Source organism: Nicotiana tabacum, chromosome 14, assembly GCF_000715075.1.
Source record: "Nicotiana tabacum cultivar K326 chromosome 14, ASM71507v2, whole genome shotgun sequence".
Classification (NCBI taxonomy): domain Eukaryota; kingdom Viridiplantae; phylum Streptophyta; class Magnoliopsida; order Solanales; family Solanaceae; genus Nicotiana; species Nicotiana tabacum.
This window is the reverse complement of record NC_134093.1, coordinates 3,662,378-3,683,908: the sequence shown is the minus strand read 5'-3', so window position 1 is coordinate 3,683,908 and position 21,531 is coordinate 3,662,378. Positions and strand designations below refer to the sequence as shown.

Below are 21,531 nucleotides of genomic sequence, written 5' to 3'. Positions count from 1 at the left end.
TGGGCCTATCGTACAACTTCCAAGACTCTAATTGGTATGTCACCGTACCGGTTGGTATTTGGAAAAGCATGCCATCTTTCAATTGAATTAGAGCACAAGGCCATGTGGGCGCTGAAGAAGTTGAACCTTGAATGGGATGTAGCTGCAAATCTCCAGGTAGAGCAACTAAATAAACTTGATGAGTTCCGGTTCCATGCTTATTCCAGCTCGTCCTTATATAAGGACAAGATGAAGTACTTCCATGACAAATATATCCGGAACAAAGAATTCAAGGAGGGTGACTTGGTTCTTCTATTCAACTCTCGGTTACGGATGTTTCCGGGAAAGCTCAAGTCAAAGTGGAGTGACCCTTTTGAAGTGGTGCATGTAACTCCGTTTGGTGCTCTAGATTTGAAAAACAAGAATGGTGAGATATTTAGAGTTAATGGGCACCGAGTGAAGCACTACCTTGGCAAGATTGATGATAGCCACATTGTGGCATTGATCCATTTCAAATGATGAGGGTAACATGCGTCGTTCCGTGATGTTAAATCAGGCACTTCTTGGGAGGCAACCCATGTGTTTTTCTTTCTTTTGATTTTCTTCTTAGATTAGGCATTGTTTTGGATTAACTGGTTGTAAAGTGTATGTAGGAACTGGTTGTGCAGTGCGGGATTTTGATAGGGAAAAATTTGGCTAAGTGTTAGAAGTTCGCGGACCACGCCCAAAATTTCGCGGTATGCGTGAGCATTTCACGGCAGCACATTTTTGCCCGCGGACGCATACTTGAAAAAAGCAAAATGCCAACTCTCTGAAGTTGAACTGTCAAAAATCCTTCAGAGATCGCGGCCGCGTTCCAATATTCGCGGACCGCGTTGAATTTCCCGTGTGCGGCCAATATTCCGCGGACCGCGCCCATGTTCTTGAAGCTCGTCTACATAAGGTAACATAGTGCGGACCATGATAGAATTACGCGGCCGCGCTCAGGTAAGGCGGTGGGTTCCATAGTTGATTAGTATAAATAAGGGTTTCTTAAACATTTTACACTTTTCGAACCCTAACGTTTCACTGCACAAAAAGCACTGTTCAACTCATCCTGCTCTCAATTTTCATCTTATACACATTAAGAGTTCATTTCCTACTACAATTTTACAACTGGTATGTTCAATTCCATAATGTGATTTTATCTTTTTCTTTTCTTTTCTCTTTGTTTTAATTTTTTTTCCTTTTAGTTAGGGTTAGATGCATGCCATGATCTCAAATTAATTCTTAATTGATACTTAAATGCATATGGGTAGTGTTTATATGCCTAATGGGGGCTGGGGTTAGTAACTTTGCATGGTTAATTGAACTAATTATTGCACACTTAGTGAAAACCCTAGTTATCAGTATTCTTAATGCCGATCCAATTTGAATTTCACGGCCGCGATCCATTTCACACGGTCCGCGATAGGGTAGGCGTCCGCTTTTATTTTTTTGCAGTCCGCGCTACCCCAACTTTTAGTTACTGAGGGATTTGTAAGAGTTCGCGGCCGCGGTCACTTTTACGTGGTTTGCAGCCGCGGTCACCTTTATGCGGTCCGCGACTGGTCCTCCGTGGCTGCGTTCAAGTTTTCGCGGTCCGCGCTTGTGAACTTCAAAAAGTCTGTTAATTGCTTTCGCGGACGCGTTTAAATTTTTGCGGTTCGCATGTGTCCAAGATTAGAGAGTCAGTAGTGTGAACCGGACCTCTTCGCAGCCGCGTTAACTTTTTAGCGGTCTGCAATGGGCATTCTGCGGCCGCGTCCACGTTTTCGCGGTCCGCGTCCATGTTTTCGCGGTCCACGATTCCCTGTTTTGAGAAGCCCTATTGTTCATTTCATCTGTACTGCTTTAAGGCATGATTGAACCCCAATTCTAATTATCTTTCACTAATTGTGTGTTGCAGAAAATGGTGCGATCTCGTAGAGGAGCAGACAAATCAAAAGGGAGGGTAGAATCCTCCCGGGGCTGGGGCAAAGGAAAGCAGGCTTTGCCCTTAGCAGCTCAAAGAATCATAAGCAAAAAGAAAACCCTCACTATACCTCCTGCCGATTCATCAGATACAAGTGAATATCTCCCATCCCGGGAGATTTCTGAGGGGGAATCTACACAACCTCGACCAGAGGCCCAATCATAACCCTTTCACCTAATAGATGAAGCTACCTCCTCTTATTGGTCGTCTAATGGCTCAGAGGGAGGTAGTGAGTCATCGGAGCCATCTCCCCCACCTGCTGCAACTCCGGCCTCAACAACTGCTCCTATCAATGTAGATGAGGATGACGAGGTCCCGTGATGGGAGAGGGGGTAATACCAATGTGGGTGGTCTTGCTAGATCAAGGAAGCCCGAGGTGTGGGAGGATAAATTCGTGAGCGAGAAAGCATACCTCAAATTCCGGGAATGGTGACCCCAAAGGTCGCTCACCCTTGAGCGACAGTTTATAGAAAAATATCTCCTTCCTTACAATCCAAATGTCAAGAGACAGTTTGAGTAGCGAAAAGGGTGGAAGTACTTCACCAGCAAGGTTCCGGATGCCAATATGTACCTTGTCAAGGAGTTCTACGCAAATGTTGCCCACATCAAAAAGGGCACCACTGTGACAAAGGTACGGAACTTGAAGATACGGTTTGATGACGACACCTTGAACAAATATGCCAGTTTTGAGGATGTGGAAGTTGTACAGTATTTGGAGAAGATGGCCCTAGATGAAGCAGCCCGGCCTTGGCTAGCGGAAGTAATAGCCATCGCAGGAACAACACCGACTTGGCTCGTAGCTGGAGTCCCAATCGCCAGAAACATCCTCAGCTTTAAAGCCAAAGGGTGGTGCACATTTGTATGCAATCGGCTAGATCCTAGCCACCATGATAGTGTCATCCCACTCTCCCGGGCGATCCTAATAGCTTCCATCATAGAGGGGTATCCAATCAATGTGAGGAACCTCATGTCCCGCCACATCTCCAAAGCAACCGGAAAAGGAGAAAGTTCCAACCCCTACACCAACTTCATCACTATGTATCTCGAGGACCAAAGGGTAGAGGGGAGGCACTATGACACGAAGGTGAAGCCGAAGAAACCTTTCTCCTGGTATAGCCTCCAAGCACCGGACAACCCTAAAGCAAAGGGTAAAGCCACTACCTCCACTAGCCAATCTGAAGAGCCAAGGGTAGTGGCCACCGGGTCAGAGTCTTCCACAGTAGCGGGAACTTTAGCTGCCATGCCTCCTCCTTCATTCGGGCCATCCATCACTGTGCCACTATATGTGTCCTCATCTTCGACTTACCCCCAGACTGCACTGCGGGTTTCTCAGACCTTATCCAGCATCAACAACTGGATGCAGGCAGCTACATCAAGGTTGTCTATTTTATCCAGTGCATTAGCAGCACAGTCAGCCCCAGCACAGCTTCAGGTACCTCCATCAATGGAGGATTCATTGAAGGAGCTTCTGGATAACCAGAAGAAGCTTCTGGACAACCAAAAGAAGATCCTGGAGACTTTAGATACTCATGGCAAGGTGATCAAGGATTTGGGCAAGCAGGTAAAAAAGATGAGAAAGACTCAGGCCTCAAAAGAGTCAGTGGAGAAGCTGAAGAAGGAGGTAGAGAAGTTCACTTCTGCTGGAGATATCCCACTTGACTTGCTTATAGAGGAGACTGCCCCAACAACACAGGTAGCAGAGCATGAGGCAGACAGAGCTCCAGTTAGAGGATTTGTGGTCCCCCAGTCAGAGGATTTGAAGATCCAGTTAGAGGACCCGGAGGGAGCTGATGATCCTATGCAGTCCGAGGACCCTACTCATGTGCCTGACCCCATGCAGACAGAGACCACATAGGGAGTTTTCTTTACTCTCTAACCCTTCACTGATCTTATTTTGATATTAGCATTGAGGATAATGTTATCTTTTATTTGGGGGTGGTCCATTTTGATTTTGTGACATTGGTATGTAATAACTATGATACTATTTTTCTTTACCTTTATTTATCGTTATTTTCACTTTCGTTATTTTTCACTTTTGGTATGTATATAACTTTACCATTCGATGTATATATTCATTTCCATTTTTTATATATCTGTTTCACTCTATTATTGTACATATTCATTTTACTTTCCGTAGTTTACTTCATAACTTCTTTCGTATTTTTCCTTAATAGCTTAGCTTCTTATTTCCTTTAGTAGCTTATTTTTGAGTTTTTAGCTTCTTTTTACATTCTGCGAGTTTTTAGCTTATTTTTACATTCTGCATGATCAATAAGCCTTTGGTTTTCTTAATGCCACGGTTCTTTCCAAAGGTAGATGTTGTGTGAACCGGGTGGCTCTTCCCAACGATGGATGGCGTGACAACCTTCTTAAGGGTTCGAGTCCGTTTTCTTTTTGTTTTGGTGTATATAGTAGTAGCAATGAATAAAAGTGTCTCAAGTAGGCTTCACTTGGTACTAACACATTTACCTTCGACCTCATGGTTAGATACAAGTTGATTGGCAAAGATTAGCTCTAGTTGTGACCTTTAGACTCTTGCGTTGCCTAAAACAATCATCGAGTGGTTTCCTTGAGCCATTTGTGATTTTCAATCTTAGCTAGGGTTGTTGTGGGCCCTCGACTCTGTTCTCTTTAACAATCCAGCGGCTTGAGAGGTGAGGTATTGAATTTCAAGTCCAAGTCTCGTGCCAATAAGTCTAGAACTTGCCGTGGATGTTTGTCTAGGCAAAATTCTAAGTGTAGCTCGACTTGAGAAATGATTGTAGGCTCTCCTTGGTCCAAGTTGAACTTTGAAAGCTTCAGTAGCCTACCAATATGATATCCCTAGTCAACTCCTTTGAGCCTAAGCCTTTTTCATTCAATAGCCACATTACAAGCCGTTATCCGTTCTATAATGACCCTCTCTTGGCACTCAATCTTTCCTTGGCATTCATGATGAACAATTGGTAGAAGCATAAGTTTGCGGGAGAGAAGAGTAATTTGAAAGTGATAAAAGGTTCAAAGAAGAAAAAGAATTGTTGAAAAGGAAAGGCAAATAAAAGGAAGAAAAACCAAAAAGAAATACGTCAAAAAGAAAGAGATGGTTGAAGGGATTCAAAGAACATAATAATGAAAGGCAAGGAATGATGAGAAAAGGAGAAAAAATGATTGTCATGAGTAAGAAAGAGTGACGGTTTGTATCTCTAGTTCCCCTAAGGAAGAAGAAAAATGACTCAAAGAGTCAAGAAAGTATGAGCCGAAATGAGAAAATGGAGTGCTTAAGGAAAGATGAAACCATCATTGTTTGTTATGTCCTACCTTGATCCAAAAGCCTTCATTACATCCCTGCTAAAGCCCTATATGATTTCAAGTTGAGTGAGATTACATTAGTGGTGATTTACATAAGGGGCAAGCTTATGGTACTTAGAGCCTGACTTGTGGCATTCTTTTGAAAGTGATGAGCGCACTTCTTCACAATCCTTGTTTTGAGTGTTACATTTTAAAAAGCGAGATTTGCTCATGGAGAGTAGAGGAGGAGGAGTTTGGGATCTACAATGACCTATGTGAGAGAGCAAAATTCCTTGATGAATTGAGTCAACTCTTGACACTCTAGTGTCACATTAGAACTATGTAACTCAAAAGGTCATAACATGATGTTGTTGATAATTCATTTGTGTTGAGGGTAATTGTTAGTCCCAATTGATGCTTGATGAAGTCACCTTAGGCCAGCTGAAATATCCTTTTCGTTTTCTTGTGGAGGTGGGAATTATCTTATTTGCTTGAGGACAAGCAAAAGTTTAAGTTTGGGGGAGTTGATAAGTAGGGATTTTAGCCTATTAATTGCTCTCTTTTACTTGTGTTTTGGGCCAAAAATGCGTGAAGGTATTCCCAGAAACTAACTTAATATGCTTGCTTGCAGGGATTGTTCAAAATGAGACAAAGGAGCCATAATCAACTCATAAATGAGTCAAAGCTTGAACAAAAACAAAAACCAGGCCAAGAGGTGTGGAACGCGGACCGCGACAAATAAGTGCGGCCACGAAAGTATTAACATGGACGCACCCATTATTTTGAGGTCCACGATATGAAGAATCAGAGAGATGAAACATAAACACGGACCGCGACAAGAAGATGCGGCCGCGAAAGTACCAGCACGGCCGCGATGGGAATTCCGCCGACCGCGGTTACTAAGGTTCAGAGAGTGCTTAATTCAAGCAAAAATGAAAAGGGGCGGTCCGCATCGAAGTTATGCGGCCGTGGAAGTCTCTCACGCGGATCCGGTGGAAATTACGTGGTCCGCGAAACAAGGTTCAACCCAGGTCCAGATGTGAAGAAACGCAGACCACGATCAGAATTACGCGGCCGGGAAAGCAAGTGTGTGGCCGCGGTCAGAATTATGCGGCCGCGGTCAGAATTACGGGGTTGTGAAAACTTCCGCATGGGTGATTTTGTCCGGAAATTTTAGCTTAGTATAAATAGATCTTTTTGTCAATTTTAGGTTATGTTATGTTTTTGATGAGTACGTGAGACAGCTAGGTTTTCCTTTTTGGGCAATTTTGTACAAGATTTACTATATAACATTAGATTTTCATCTTTTAATTTAGTATTATGGATTATATCTTCTCCTTATCTTTGATTTCTACTATTATTATGAGTAGCTAGACTCATAGCTAGGGTTGTGACTCAACCCTAGTATGGGCATTTAATGGGTCTTGAATTTTAGGGCTTGAATGTTTATGGGTTAGTGATATTTAGCCTAGTTCTTGCTAGAATTATAGAATTAGTGGTTGCAAACACTGATTCATACCTTTATGATTTGGTCTCTTCTTGAGAAAGAGAGATTAAGTCTGGAAAAACTAGGCTAACAAGGAATTGGGATGAACTCAAGAAATTGATAGCCCCAATTAAAGGGTTAAACCTAGAAATAGTAATACCCGACTTGAGCTAATATCACATGACTTGCATGAATACCCAGTTGTACTTGAGAAAGCCAAATTGGACAAAATAACTCAAACTATCAAGAGATATAGAGTGAGTACTTGGGTGTGATGGCTATATTATGATCCCAAATTAATCAAGCTTGCCCTAGATTCCTACTACCCGTTAGATGTCCACCTAGGCGAAAGTCACTACCCTAGTCCGTTTAAACACTTGAAAACCAACATCAAAAATATTGTACTTAGCTTTAATCTTAGCATACAATAGAAATAGAAATAGAAGTAGAATCAACACCATCATGTTTGGAAGTGCAATTAGGAACAACAAACGCATCTAGACTTAGATATAAACCTAATTCCAAATCAATTAACTCCCTGTGGAAATCGATCCCGACCTTGTTGGGTAAAACTGCATCGACCATCCTCGCTACTCAATAGTGGTGTAGGTTTGGACCCGATCACCTGACGCAACCGTTCAAACTATGTGCACCACGCATCTCGGAGAGTCTGGGGAACAAACTCTTTCAAGAACATTTCCGAAAATTGAGCCCAACTTGGTGGTGTTGCATCGGCTGGTCTACCTTCTTCATAGATTTGCCACCACTGATATGCTGCGCCTGACAATTGAAATGTAGTAAAGGAAACTCTGCTCACTTCCACAAAACCCATGGTGCGGAGAATACGGTGTCAATTTTCTAGAAATTCTTGGGCATCCTCTGTAGTTGTGCCACTGAAAGTAGGTGGACTATACCTCTTAAACCTCTCAAGTCTCTTTTGTTCTTCTTCCGATGCCTCTGGCCTGACCTCAGGCCGAAGCAAAATAACAGGTTGTACCGGTACTACACCTGGAACCTGACCAACGTGAACTGCTGCTCAGGAGTTGTGGTAGGAGTTTGAGCTACTCCCCCAATCTGCGAAATATTTGGTGCAACAGAGATCAATCCCGCCTGAGTTAATGTACCAAACATACTCAGGAACTGTGCTAAAGTATCCTGAAGCCCGGGGATAACAACAGGTGCTTCGGGTACCTGTCCCCCAGCTGGAGCTACTGGCGGCTCCTCAACAGTTGCTCTGACAGGTTCTCCAGTCGAGGCACGTGCCCTTCCTCGACCTCTACCTCGGCCTCTACCTTGGCCACGGCCTCTTGCAGCCCTAGCAGTATGTGTGGATGCCTGCTCAGCTAACTCGGTAGCACGTGTCCTCACCATATGCAAGATAATAGATATACAAAGGCTCAAATTCCAAATTTAACAAATTCCGCACAACAGGAATGAAAGAAGTGGAAATTTCGTAACAGTTCTGTAGCCTCTCGAAGATAAGTACAGACGTCTCTGTACCGATCCGCAAGACTCTACTAGACTCGTTCGTGACTCATAGAACCTATGAACCTAGAGCTCTGATACCAACTTGTCACGACCAAAAATCCCGCCACAAGCGTCATGATGGCACTTAGTCTCTAAGACTAGATAAGCCGATTTTATAACAATTCAATCCTTTTTTTTACCAACAACGGAAATAATTACAAATATAACAACCTCCCAAGATTAGTAATACTGAGTCACGAACTCTAACTGAATGCATGAAATGATCTCAAGGATCGAATACTCAATACTGTTTGAATAATAAATAACATTACAATAAAATGGAAAGACTCCAAGGAACTGCGACGACCAGGCAGCTCTACCTTGAATCCTTGCGATCCCACTCTAACTCTGTTCAAGTCTGATATCTCCAATACCTGGCTCTGCACAAAAATGTGAAGAAGTGTAGTATGAGTATAGCACAGTCGGTACCCAGTAAGTATCAAGACTAACCTCAGTGGAGTAGAGACGAGGTACAGTCAAGACACTCACTAGTCTAATAACCTGTGCAATATAGTATACAAAATAATAGGAAATAAATAACAATAAGGGCAACACAAATCAACCAGTGATATGCCCGGTATGGCAACAAGAACACTATTAATATTGCTCAATAAATAATAAATACAAGTACACCCAATTAAATCAAGTTCTTCAAATAAATATCTTTCACATATAATCTTCAAAATAACTCTCTTTCAAATATAATTTCCTCAAATAAATATCTTTCACATACAATTCCTTCAAATACTACTTTTTGAATAAAAATCCTTCTAATTAAATATTTTGAATATAATTCTTTCAATTAAAAGTCACCATGTGACACCTCATTTCATAATTATAAAAATACGGGTCTCGACCCTTTTCATATTTTTACGGCACTTCGTGCCCATAATTAAATCATCATATTTTTCTGACACCCCGTGCCCATTTTTCATATCACATCTGTACGGACAGTTCACGTGCCAATAATAAAACCATCATATTTTCCCACGGCACTTCGTGCCACATTTTATATCTCAAGTGCACGGATAATTCACGTGTCAATATCATTATTATTTACTCACAGCACCTCGTGCCCACATTTCTTTTCATAATCCGCCTGCCAATAGCACAGACTCCCAATTTCAACATAAATCAGACTATTATTAATTTACCAACAACAAAAAAAATTGTACAAGATATAAAAATAAACACAAGAAAAATCACAACATCACATAAAATCACCAATGCAACCACTCCACATCATCATATATCATCCCTTATAATAGCCACCCTTATCTCTCCTATAGCCACCCTTATCACTCCTCTAATAGCCTCCCTTATCCCTCCACCTTGACAATATCAATAGCCACCCTTATCGCTCCTATAGCCACCCTTATATCTCCTTTACCCTTATCTCTCTGCCCATACAATATTCCAACACACATAACAACAGTGAAATGCCACCCTTATACCCACATGATATCAACAGTGAAATGTCACCCTTATATCCTCAAAATAATAACTCAACAATTTACACAGAATATTGTCACGGCAACAAAACAAAAATTAATTCATAACACAATTTGCCCAATGGCCACAACCAATTCCAAAGATATAACAAAATAATTAATTTCACAACAAATAGTCGAAGGCTCCACACAATGTGTATAAGACCTCAAAAATAATCAACGGAGATAGAAATTACTCAACATAGGGCAACGCCTTCATTAATCCAAATTCTCAATAATTATATAAACACCTCTTCTTAAGCTCATTTAATTTATTATTTGCAGAGGAAAAATCCATAATGAAATTAAATTCCAAGAAATATCAAACCTTCAAACTCACGGAATTCACATAAATATACAAGTAACATTCACATCAAATCGTCATATGAAAACAAATTCAATAAATGCGAATTGAGGTATGGCAAATAGATGATTAAATAAATGCCAACAATTATTCAATTTACTACACAATATGACCAAGACTTTAACTCAGTAAATTTTTCACATATAAACCCGAATACGTACTCGTCACCTCGCATACACGGCTTTTCACATTTCATAAATGGCACATAAGACTCGATGCCTAAGGGGTAATTCCTCCACTCAAGGTTAGGCAAGATACTTACCTTTTTAAACTTAGGTCGATATTCCAAAATAGCTTCCTCACGTGAATTGACCTCCGGACGGCTCCAATCTTTCTTGAGCTTTTCTTACATTACTATGAGGTTCCGAAAATCCTAGCAACTTCAATCTATTTAGAAACATAACAAAAGTGAACCATAATTAGGAAGATTTTCATGGTTTCAGCTCATTTGAGCATTTTATCAAATACTAGGTGTGCAAATTTGGTTACAAGGTTCTTCTACAAGATTTCCTTCATTTCACAACTCAATCTTTACTTATTTGATATCAACAATCTTTCCACAAACCTTATTGGTACAAGCATATATACATAATACTCTTACACCCAAGAATCATACTCCCAATCACCAATCTTTTACCCCAAACTCAAAATTTGAAGACAAGGGGTTGAATCTTACCTCTTAGATGAAGATCTTGTGATTAGCTTCCTTGATTCTTGAAGATTGGATGATTAGAATGTTAGATTCCCTCCTTCTCTCTCTAAAATGCTCTTACCTCTCTCTAAACCCCTCAAAAAAATACCCCAAAATAAGCCCCAAAAGCTATTTATTAAAATGGGGTCAGGTTATGAAAATAGAAAAATCAACCCTCCGAAAGCAGGTTTGCGGTCGCATAATGGATTGCGGAATGGGTATGCGGGCCGCAAAATGGTCGCAAAATTTGATGCCCAGAACTGGGCTGTTCTCGTCCATTCTGTGACCAGTTTGCGGTCACAGAAGCAGTTTCACGATCGCATAACTATTCTGCGATCGCAGAGTTGGTCGCATAATCGTTTTTTTCCAGCCTTTGGTAATTTGATCATAAATTCTTGTAGGAATGTCCAAATGATGAACGGTTTGAAGCGTTAGAAATTAGACTCAATGATCTTTTATTTGATAGATAATACACCATATAACACTTCATATCATGAGAGTTATGCTCATTTGAAGTTAAGTCTTGTGCAAACTCACTTGAAACTTTAGTCTATTATGAAATTTCCAACTTCTACATTCGATGCCGAAACCTATCGAATCAAGTCCGATTGACCTCAAATTTTTCACACAAGTCATAAATGATATAACGGACCTATTCCAATTTCCAGAATCAGATTCCGACCTCGTTATCAAAAATTTAACCTTCGATCGAATTTTTCGAAAATCGTCTATTTTCCAACTTTCGCCAAAATGCGTCGAATTGTCCTATAGACTTTCAAATCCAAATCCGGACATACGCCTCAGTCCGAAATCACCATACGAAGTTATTGACATCATCAAAATTCCATTCCAGGGTCGTTTACTCAAAAGTCAACTCTCTGGTCAACTCTTTCCATTTAAGCTTCTAGATAAAAATTGTTCTTTCAATTTATTTTCGAATCTTCCGAAAATCAAACTCGACCACACCCGCGGGTCATAATACATATTACGAAGCTGCTCGAGACCTTAAGTCACAAAACGGGACGTTAATTTTTAAAACGACAAGTCGGGTCGTTACATATAATAACTAAGTTTTTGTTGAAACCAATTTATTATGTTATTGTACAATATATATTTTCTAGAACAACACTTTATTATAGCATCGAAAAAAGATTGCGATAAACGAGGATATTATAGAGAAATTTGAGTATATCGACTGAACTTCTTAAAAATAACAAGCATCCCATTATATTTATTTTTCCCGAAAAAGGTTATCTTAAAGTTGCCTAAACGAGCACATAGGTGATATAGGTCTGGTCACCAAATCTTTCGTTCTAAAGTTTCTATAAATAAGAGAAAGAATGCAGGAATTTTAATCATCCACAATTATCGACATCAATATCAACACACATTTTAGAGTTCATTAATTCATCAAAAATGGTTTTCAAGACAAATCTTTTGTTTATCAAACTTTCTTTGCTTTTGCTTCTGATGATTTTCTCAGAGGTTTCTGCTAGGGATATGCCTGCTCTGCCTTCACACCCATTACTCAAATGTAAGTTTTCCATCTTGGTAATTTTTTTGGGATCTTTACACAAATAGCCGGCCATAATTATTGTTTATTTTTTCTAGTCATATACATAGTTTATACATTAATTATACATAATTATACACATGTAATACATAAATTATGCATAGATTATACCTCCACCGACTAGTTTTGGTTTAAGCGATTGGGTGGGCGGCTATTTGGTTTAATTCTTCAACTTTTTTAGGGTGAAAAGGGTAAAAAGTAATAGTCGTTACGTATTGTATGAAATATCTTTATCATGTGTTATACTATGAGGTCATTCATACCCTTGCTATAAGCAAATCACCTAGCTCCAAATGATAATTTTGAATCATAATAAAAAAAATAAACGGGTATGGTTCAACCTTTTCCTAAAGTAAATTGACATGTGAAATCCACAAGGTCAATACTAGAGCCTCCTGAAGTGAAGAGCAAATATGAGATAATTTACTAACGACAAGGTATAAATGACCTCAAAGTATTACATATGATAAAGTTAAGACATTCCCATAATACGTAAATGAGTAAATTTGGACCTTTTTCCCGCTAAAAAAAATGAAACAAAAGAAAAAAGGCCTTCTATTTGCATGCATCTTTCATTAGGATCTTTACACAAATAGCCAGGTAAATTTATTATTTATTTTTTCTAGTCAGTATACATAGATTACATATATATATATATATATATATATATATATATATATATATATATATATATTTCATCTGATGTTTGTATTTTTATTGGAGCCCGCCTTCGAACTGAACGAGATCATATTCCTCCTTAGTATACTAATATATTATATAACATGAGATTAGATAATGGACCATCACTTTCCACTCTTCTCATAATATATACATAGTACTAGTTGTTAAAATAATAATTAAGAAAATAATAGTAGCAGAAGTTGCAGAGTTTACTCAACTCTTTTGTCTACATATATTGTATTGTACGAGGAGGCAAGTTCATACATGCCTTTGTACTTCCTAAAACAATTTCTAAACAATAATATAAGATATAATAATGCGATTTAGTGTTTGTTCATGAGATAATTTTGCTAATGAAAAAGATATGAATAACCTCAAAATGTTTAAAAAATAAGAAATAAAATTAAGATATTTCATATAGTAAAAAAGTAAATCTAAACCGCTTCCCCCCGACCCCAGTAATAAATGAAACAACGAAAAATCTGTGAATAGTCCTAAATTAGGAAAAACTCTGTCGAATTTTCTATAAAAATACTGATGGCGCTTACTTAGGGGCACTTGCCCTTAAGCGCCGGTCATGATCCTAAATTGGGTCGTGACATAAAGAGAAGAAGAAAAAGCTCTCTATTTGCTATTTTTATTTATGGAACATGCATTTTTCATTTTAATTAATCTCCATTATATTATCTTAGAGAACACTATTAATACTTGAATTTGGGTGCAGCAAATGAAGCTCAGAGTACAAGTGGACAGTTGAATGAACCAATTAAGCCCCAATGGTTGTATGTCGTGTTACCGATAGTAGAATATGCTGCTTCTTATTGCATAGAGTGCAATTGTTGTATTCCTGATAACTGAAGGATCATATTCCTCCTTAGTATATTAAATATAATGTAAACTACGAGTTTAAATAAAGGAAACATCGGAATGGTTTTTCCATTCGTTTTTCACAATTTATATAATGCGATTTAGCAGTGTTAATTTGTTCGTATAATAGTTTCTTTCGCGATTAATTTCATGTATGACTTCTGAGTTTTTCCATGGAAATAGTGAAGTTAATTACGTAAAAAATATTTGGAGTCACAGAGTTGGTTGATGGAATCCAGTAGCTTTTGTTCAAACCCTGTATATATATTAAAAAATCTAATAAATATGCACAAATTATTAATTTAAAACTCAAATAACATAAAAGGATTATAATCCCGAACTTATAAGGTTAACTTTTTCTGCGGGTGTATTGGTTTTCTTGTGAACTTTCTTTAATATGTTTGTTGATTTTCCGTTGGGGATGCATGTCTGCTTCAATAGTAATCATTGGTTTAATGCCATTACTAATATATACAAGCATCTTTTTATTTACTTAACTTATTTGTGATTATATGTAGAATTAATTGAGAGTCACAATTCGGGGATATAAAATTTTTAGGAAAGCTATTACATTGGAATGGATTCCTAAAAGTTTGTGAATTGTGATTCACAATATCTTCTTCTTCCAAGTCCTTATATATATCGTGTACCTTTTAATAATTGTTTTAAATTTCCTTTAGAGTATCTATGAAGATTAACTTATTAATTTATTATTCTGATCATAATACTTCTAATATTGTTCCCTTTAAAAATAATTGTTTTAATTGTGGGTGTTTGCGGCAAAACATTAACAATTACTCATTCTTAAAGTTAATATTGTGTCCTTTAAATTCCTTCTGGGTATTTTGCAATAAAAGATTAACAATTACTCATTCTTAAATTTAATTCACTTCGACAATGAGATTTGAGCTGAGGAAATCCTCTCCAGCTTTGGCCATGGTTAAAAAAGGGGATGATTATGGCTTTAAGAAATAGGATCTTCAAACTTTAGATACAATGAAAGAATTCAAATTATCCAACTGAATAACAAGATTATGACTATAGAGCATAGCTATGGGCGTATAATTTGGTAATTGTTTCTTTAGAAATTTGATTGATAATTTATATTATTTGGCTATTCTTAATTTTGATTAAGCAAGTATTTCTATTATTTTGTTTTCTACAAATAGTGTTTGTTATTAGGTTTAGAAATAGTAGTGCATATGGTCAAAACCGAGCTTGCCCTTCGTATGACTAATCGAGATTGGAACATGATAGACCAAGGTTCAACCTCGTGTGATATCGAGCCATGATGTGAAGTTAGATTGTCGGGCTCGTGATCCAGAGATCGATCAAGATCGAGATCGGCCAAGATCGAGATCGAGCAAAATAAAGACAGATCAAGATCGAGATCCGCCAAGATTGAGGAAAGTTTATCGAGCCAAAAAATAGAAAGCCGAAATATCCGCAATTGGGCGAGAATCTTGGCGGAAATCTCGGCGCATATCAAGGAGAGGCCAATTAATTAATCTATCATGAAATTCCTTATTGTATTTAGAATTATATTGAGAGTAGGACGTCCCTACTATACAAAGGGGGTCTTATCATTTGTAGAGGGGGAACATCCATGCAATACAAAGTTATATACTATCTTCTTTCGGCTTTCAATATTTTGTTACTCTATTCATATACTAGCAGAATCTTTACTTGGTTCGAGGGTGATCGAACCTGAGGGCCAAGGCTAATTGATTCACTTGGTTTGCATTTATTTCTTTTACAGTTGATTTCAATATTAATAAATATATTTTTTCAATTTGTGTCAAGTTATATCACGTATCCTTAGAGCCGCGTATAAATTCAATTGTTATCCATTTTTCGGGTAAACAGTTTGGCGCCCACCGTGGAGCTAAGGATAATTGTGGTTTTTTGATACAAATCTCTATAAAACACACAATTTTACACTTGCTCTTTGAAGTGCCTTTGATTTCAGGCTAAAGATGACGAACTCTCAATTACTGCCCATGCATATCGATAATGGATCTGGCCATCAAGGTGAGAATAACAACGTGACGCCCAGTGATGTAAGGCCACCTGCTGACCCCGTTGGGACTCGGGCCGTGGATCCGCTTGACGTTAATTCACATGTGGCCATCGACGCAAACCAGCATACTGGTCTAAAAAACAGCGTCCATGGTGAAACCCGAACTGCAACTCGAAATACTCAAAATATCGGAGAAGACGGGATCAGCCTACGCATGATCTTCGAAATGTTGTAAGCTCAACAGGTGGTAATAGCTCAGTTACAAAGCCAAACCCAGGCACCGGAGTAGGGCTGAGCCCGATCCACCCCAAGAAGTCACCCGCAGAATGGGGCCTGCCGCGGTAAGGTCAAATGAACAAGAATCAAGGACTAATTCCGAAATTATAAAAATGCTCGAGGAGCTGACAAAGCGGATAGAGTCAGGAGAAAAGAAGATCGAAGCAAACAACAAGAAGGTGGAAACTTATAACTCCAGGGTTGAACAGATCCCGGGGGCACCACCAATATTGAAGGGTTTGGATTCCAAAAAGTTCGTACAAAAACCTTTCCCCCCGAGCGTGGCTCCCAAACTGATCCCCAAGAAGTTCCGCATGCCCGAGATTCGTAAGTATAATGGAACGACCGACCCCAATGAGAATGTCACCTTTTACACGTGTCCGATTTAAAGGAATGACCTAGAGGACGACGAGATCGAATCTGTGTTACTAAAGAAATTCGAAAAAACCCTGTCAAAGGAAGCAATGATATGGTACCATAATTTATCACCTAACTCTATCGATTCTTTTGCCATGCTTACAGATTCTTTTGTAAAAGCACACGTCGGAGCCATAAAGGTCGAGACTAGGAAGTCAGACCTTTTCAAGGTAAAGAAGAAAGATAACGAGATGCTTAGAGAGTTTGTGTCTCGGTTCTAAATAGAACGAATGGATCTACCACCGGTCGCCGATGATTAGGCCGTTCAAGCTTTCACTCAAGGACTAAATGAACGAAGCTCAGTGGCTTCACAACAGTTAAAAGTAGAACTTGATTGAGTACCCGGCTGTTACCTGGGTCGATGTACATAATCGATATCAATAGAAGATTAGAGTCGAAGACGACCAGCTGGGGGCTCCTTCCGGGTTTGTTACCAAAAGGGATGTTGATCGAGAACCAAGGTCGAACAGGAATCGATATTAGCCATATACTAGAGATCGTAGGGGCAACAGACCAGGGCACAACTCTGTACGAGGTGTAAGGAGAAATGATCGGGGTCAGAGCTCTCGAGGGCTCATGAGCAAAGATGGTTTCGACAGGCATACCGGACCTAAGGAAGCACCGCGATTATCAGAATTATAACTTCAATATTGATGCATCTGCCATTGTATCGGCTATCGAACACATCAAGGATACTAAATGGCCCCGACCTCTGCAGACCGATCCAGCCCAGAGGAATCCCAATCAAGTATGTAAGTATCATGGCACCCATGGACACTGAATGGAAGATTGCAGACAATTGAGAGAAGAAGTAGCCTGGTTATTCAATGAAGGGCACCTTTGGGAGTTTCTAAGCGATCGAGCCAAGAATCATTTCAAAAACAGAGAGTTTACCAGACAAAATGAGCAAAAAGGACCGCAACACGTTATTCACATGATTGTTGGAGGGATCGATGTTCCCCAAGGGCCAGTGTTAAAATGCACTAAGGTGTCAATCACAAGGGAAAAGCGATCTCGGGCTCAGGATTACATACCAAAAGGAACCTGTCGTTCAACGACGAAGACGCAGAAGGAATCATACAACCCCATAACGATGCACTGGTAATATTTGTACTCATGAATAGGACTCAAGTTAAACGTGTGTTAATTGATCCAGGTAGTTCGGCCAACATCATTCGATCGAGGGTCATAGAACAACTCGATCTACAAGACCAAGTCGTGCCCGCGGCCCGAGTACTAAACGGATTCAACATGGCATGTGAAACCACTAAGGGCGAGATACCTTTGCCGGTAAACGTGTTCGGGACCATCCAAGAGATGAAGTTCCATGTGATCGAGGGCGACATGAGGTATAACGCCATGTTCGGGAGACCATGGATCCACAACATGAGAGAAGTGCCATCGACCCTTCACCGGGTTCTAAAATTCCCAACACTAGAGGGAATCGAAAGAGTCTACGGGGAGCAACCCGCCGCAAAGAAAATGTTTATTATTGACGAAATAATTCCGATATCTACACTCTCATCGACGAAGGGGTCAAATTCGAAGGGAAAATAGGAGGCCAAATAGCAATCACAAACGTCGGCCTCGACCCAACTAGAGAAACAGGGGACTGACGAAGATGAGGATTATAGATTCCCTCGATCCTTCATAGTCCCCGATGACTCCGACGCTACCAAATCAACGGTCGAAGAGATGGAGCAAGTAATACTAATCGAACATCTACCCGAACGAAAGGTATACCTGGGCATGGGGTTAAATCCCGAGCTCAGAAAAAGGCTTATTCAATTTCTTATAGCTAACATGGATTGTTTCGCTTGATCCCATCTCGACATGACAGGGATCCCACCAGAAATCACCACCCATAAACTAAGCTTGGACCCGAAGTTTCATCTGGTGAAGCAAAAAAGAATACCCCAGTCCGAGGTCAAACATGCTTTCATCAAAGACGAGGTAACCAAGCTTCTTAAAATAAGGTCCATCCGTGAAGTAAAATACCCCGAATGGTTAGCAAATGTAGTGGTAGTCCCTAAAAAAGGAAACAAACTTAGAATGTGTGTAGATTACAAAGATCTAAATAAAGCATGCCCCAAGGATTCTTTTCCTTTGACTAATATCGATTGCATGATCGATGCCACAGCCGGCCACGAGATCCTCAGTTTTCTCGATGCCTATTCTGGGTATAACCAAATACAAATGAACAAGGATGATTAGGAAAAGACCTCGTTCATCACTAAGTATGGTACCTATTGCTATAATGTAATGCCATTTGGATTAAAAAAATGCCGGTGCCACTTATCAACTCCTAGTAAATCGGATGTTCGAAGAAAAAATAGGGAAATCTATGGAAGTTTACATTGATAACATGCTAGTTAAGTCTCTGCGAGCAGAGGACCATTTGAAGCACTTGCAGGAAACTCTCAGTATATTGAGAAAGTACAACATGAAGCTGAACCCGAAAAAATGCGCATTCGGGGTCGGGTCGGGCAAGTTTCTCGGATTCATGGTATCCAACCGAGGAATCGAGATTAATCCCGACAAGATCGAAGCTATCGATGACATCACAGTAGTTGATAGCATAAAGGCCGTGCAGAGGTTAACCGGGCGCATGGCCACCCTGGGGCGATTCATCTCGAGGTCCTCCGATAAGGGCCACTAATTTTTCTCGTTGCTAAGAAAGAAAAATAACTTCACATGGACCCCGGAATGCCAGCAGGCCTTGGAAGAGCTTAAGCGATACTTATCGAGCCCACCGCTGCTTTACACGCCAAGGACAAATAAACAGCTTTACTTGTATTTGGCGGTATCGAAGGTAGCGGTGAGTGGAGTCCTAGTCCGAGAAGAACGAAGTACGTAATTTCCTATTTATTATGTTAGCCGGACCTTAGGTGAGGCCGAAACTCGATATCCCCACCAAAAACAATTGGCGCTCGCTTTGATAAACGCCACTAGGAAACTAAAACCATACTTTCAATGTTACCCCATATGTGTTGTAACAACTTATCCACTTTGAAATATTTTGCATAAACCCGAGCTTTCGGGACGGTTGGCCAAATGGGCCGTAGAAATCAGCGGGTATGATATTGAATATCGACCCCGAACAGTAATTATGTCACAAATTTTGGTAGACTTCATTACTGACTTCACACCGGCCCTAGTACCCGAGGTCTAAAAGGAACTACTGATAAACTCGGATACGTCCTCGGGAATCTGGACCCTCTTCATGGACGGTGCCTCGAACGCGAAAAGATCCGGACTCGGCATCGTACTAAAACCACCCACAGGCAACGTGGTTAGACAATCTATTAGAACTGTGAAATTGACTAACAACGAGGTCGAATATGAGGCCATAATTGCAGGTCTCGAACTAGCCAAAGGCTTGGGAGCGGAGGTGATCGAAGCCAGATGCGACTCCCTCCTCGTGGTGAATCAGGTTAACGGAACTTTCGAAGTTAGGAAAGAACGAATGCAAAGATACCTAGATAAGTTACAAGTAACTTTGCACCGATTTAAGGAATGGACTTTGCAACATATGCCTCGAGATCAAAATAGTGAGGTCGATGCCCTCGCAAACTTAGGATCATCGGTCGAGGACAACGAGCTCGATTCGGGGGCCGTCGTGCAACTCATGAGGTCAGTAGTCGAAGAAGGCCACGCCGAGATAAATTCCACAAGCTTGACCTGGGATTGGAGAAATAAATACATAGAGTATTTGAAAACTAGAAAGCTTCCCTCATATCTAAAAGAATCGAGGGCCCTGCGCACAAAGGCAGCACGATTCACCTTGTCAGAAGATGGAACCTTGTTTAGAAGAATGTTCGATGGTCCATTAGCAATATGTCTGGGACTAGAATACACCGAGTATGTTCTGAGGGAAGTTCACGAGGGCACTTGCGAAAATCACTCCGGTGACGAATCATTGGTTTAAAAGGTAATTAGAGCTGGTTATTACTGGATCGGCATGGAAAAAGACGCAAAAGCGTTTGTTCGAAAATGTGACAAATGTCAAAGGCATGCACCAATGATTCACCAACCTAGGGAACTGCTCCATTCAGTTTTGTCACCATGGCCATTCATGAAGTGGGAAATGGACGTCGTTGGCCCTATTCCATGGGCACCAGGTAAAGCTCAATTTATTTTATTTATGACTAATTATTTTTCTAAGTGGGTTGAAGCACAAGCCTTCGAAAAAGTTAAGGAGAAGGAAGTCATCGACTTCATTTGGGATTACATCATATGTCGATTCGGGATGCCATTCGAAATTGTGTTTGATAATGGAAAACATTTCATCGGCAGCATAGTAACCAAATTTCTCAAGGATCACAAGATTAAAAGAATACTATCAATACCTTATCATCCCAGCAGGAACGGGCAAGACGAATCGACCAACAAAACCATCATCCAAAATCTTAAGAAGAGGCTAACCGACGCCAAAGGAAAGTGGAAGGAAATTCTACCCGAAGTTCTCTAGGCATACCGCACAACCTCGGAGTCTAGTACCGGGGCTACCCAATTCTCATTAGTTTATGGCGCCGAAGCTCTAATACAGGTCGAAGTCAGAGAGCCGAGTATCCGGTATCGATATGCAACAAAAGAGTCAAATGACGAGGCCATGAATACGAGCCTAGAACTATTGGATGAAAGGCATGAAACAGCCCTCATTCGACTGGCCGCCCAAAAGCAACGGATCGAGAGATACTACAATCGAAGAGCCAATCTTCGATATTTTAACGCCGGGGACTTAGTGCTAAGAAATGTCACCCTCAACACCCGAAATCCCAATGAAGGGAAATTGAGTTCGAATTAGGAAAGACCATACCAAATTCTCAAGGTCACCGAAAAGGGTCCTACAAGATCAAAACGATGAATGGGGAACAACTACCGAGCAATTGGAACATAT

At 40.2% G+C, this 21,531-nt stretch overlaps 2 protein-coding genes across 2 annotated transcripts in view; one reads left to right on the top strand and one right to left on the bottom strand.

Moving 5' to 3' along the window:
- LOC107768863 (putative pre-mRNA-splicing factor ATP-dependent RNA helicase DEAH9) overlaps window positions 1-21,531 on the bottom strand; it is a 206,965-nt gene that overhangs the window by 168,390 nt on the left and 17,044 nt on the right. The window lies entirely within an intron of this gene.
- Window positions 12,167-14,004, top strand: LOC107801332 (uncharacterized). The gene is made up of 2 exons (XM_075230357.1): window positions 12,167-12,331; window positions 13,776-14,004. The coding sequence occupies exons 1-2, from the start codon at window positions 12,214-12,216 to the stop codon at window positions 13,907-13,909; spliced, it is 252 nt and encodes an 83-aa protein (XP_075086458.1). The 5' UTR covers window positions 12,167-12,213; the 3' UTR covers window positions 13,910-14,004.

What these genes read in the sequence shown, in the direction of transcription:
- LOC107801332 (XM_075230357.1), top strand. Translation starts at nt 12,214, where the DNA reads ATGGTTTTCAAGACAAATCTTTTGTTTATCAAACTTTCTTTGCTTTTG. An exon ending in TTCACACCCATTACTCAAAT is followed by an intron (nt 12,332 to 13,775) that starts GTAAGTTTTCCA and finishes ATTTGGGTGCAG; the next exon opens with CAAATGAAGCTCAGAGTACA.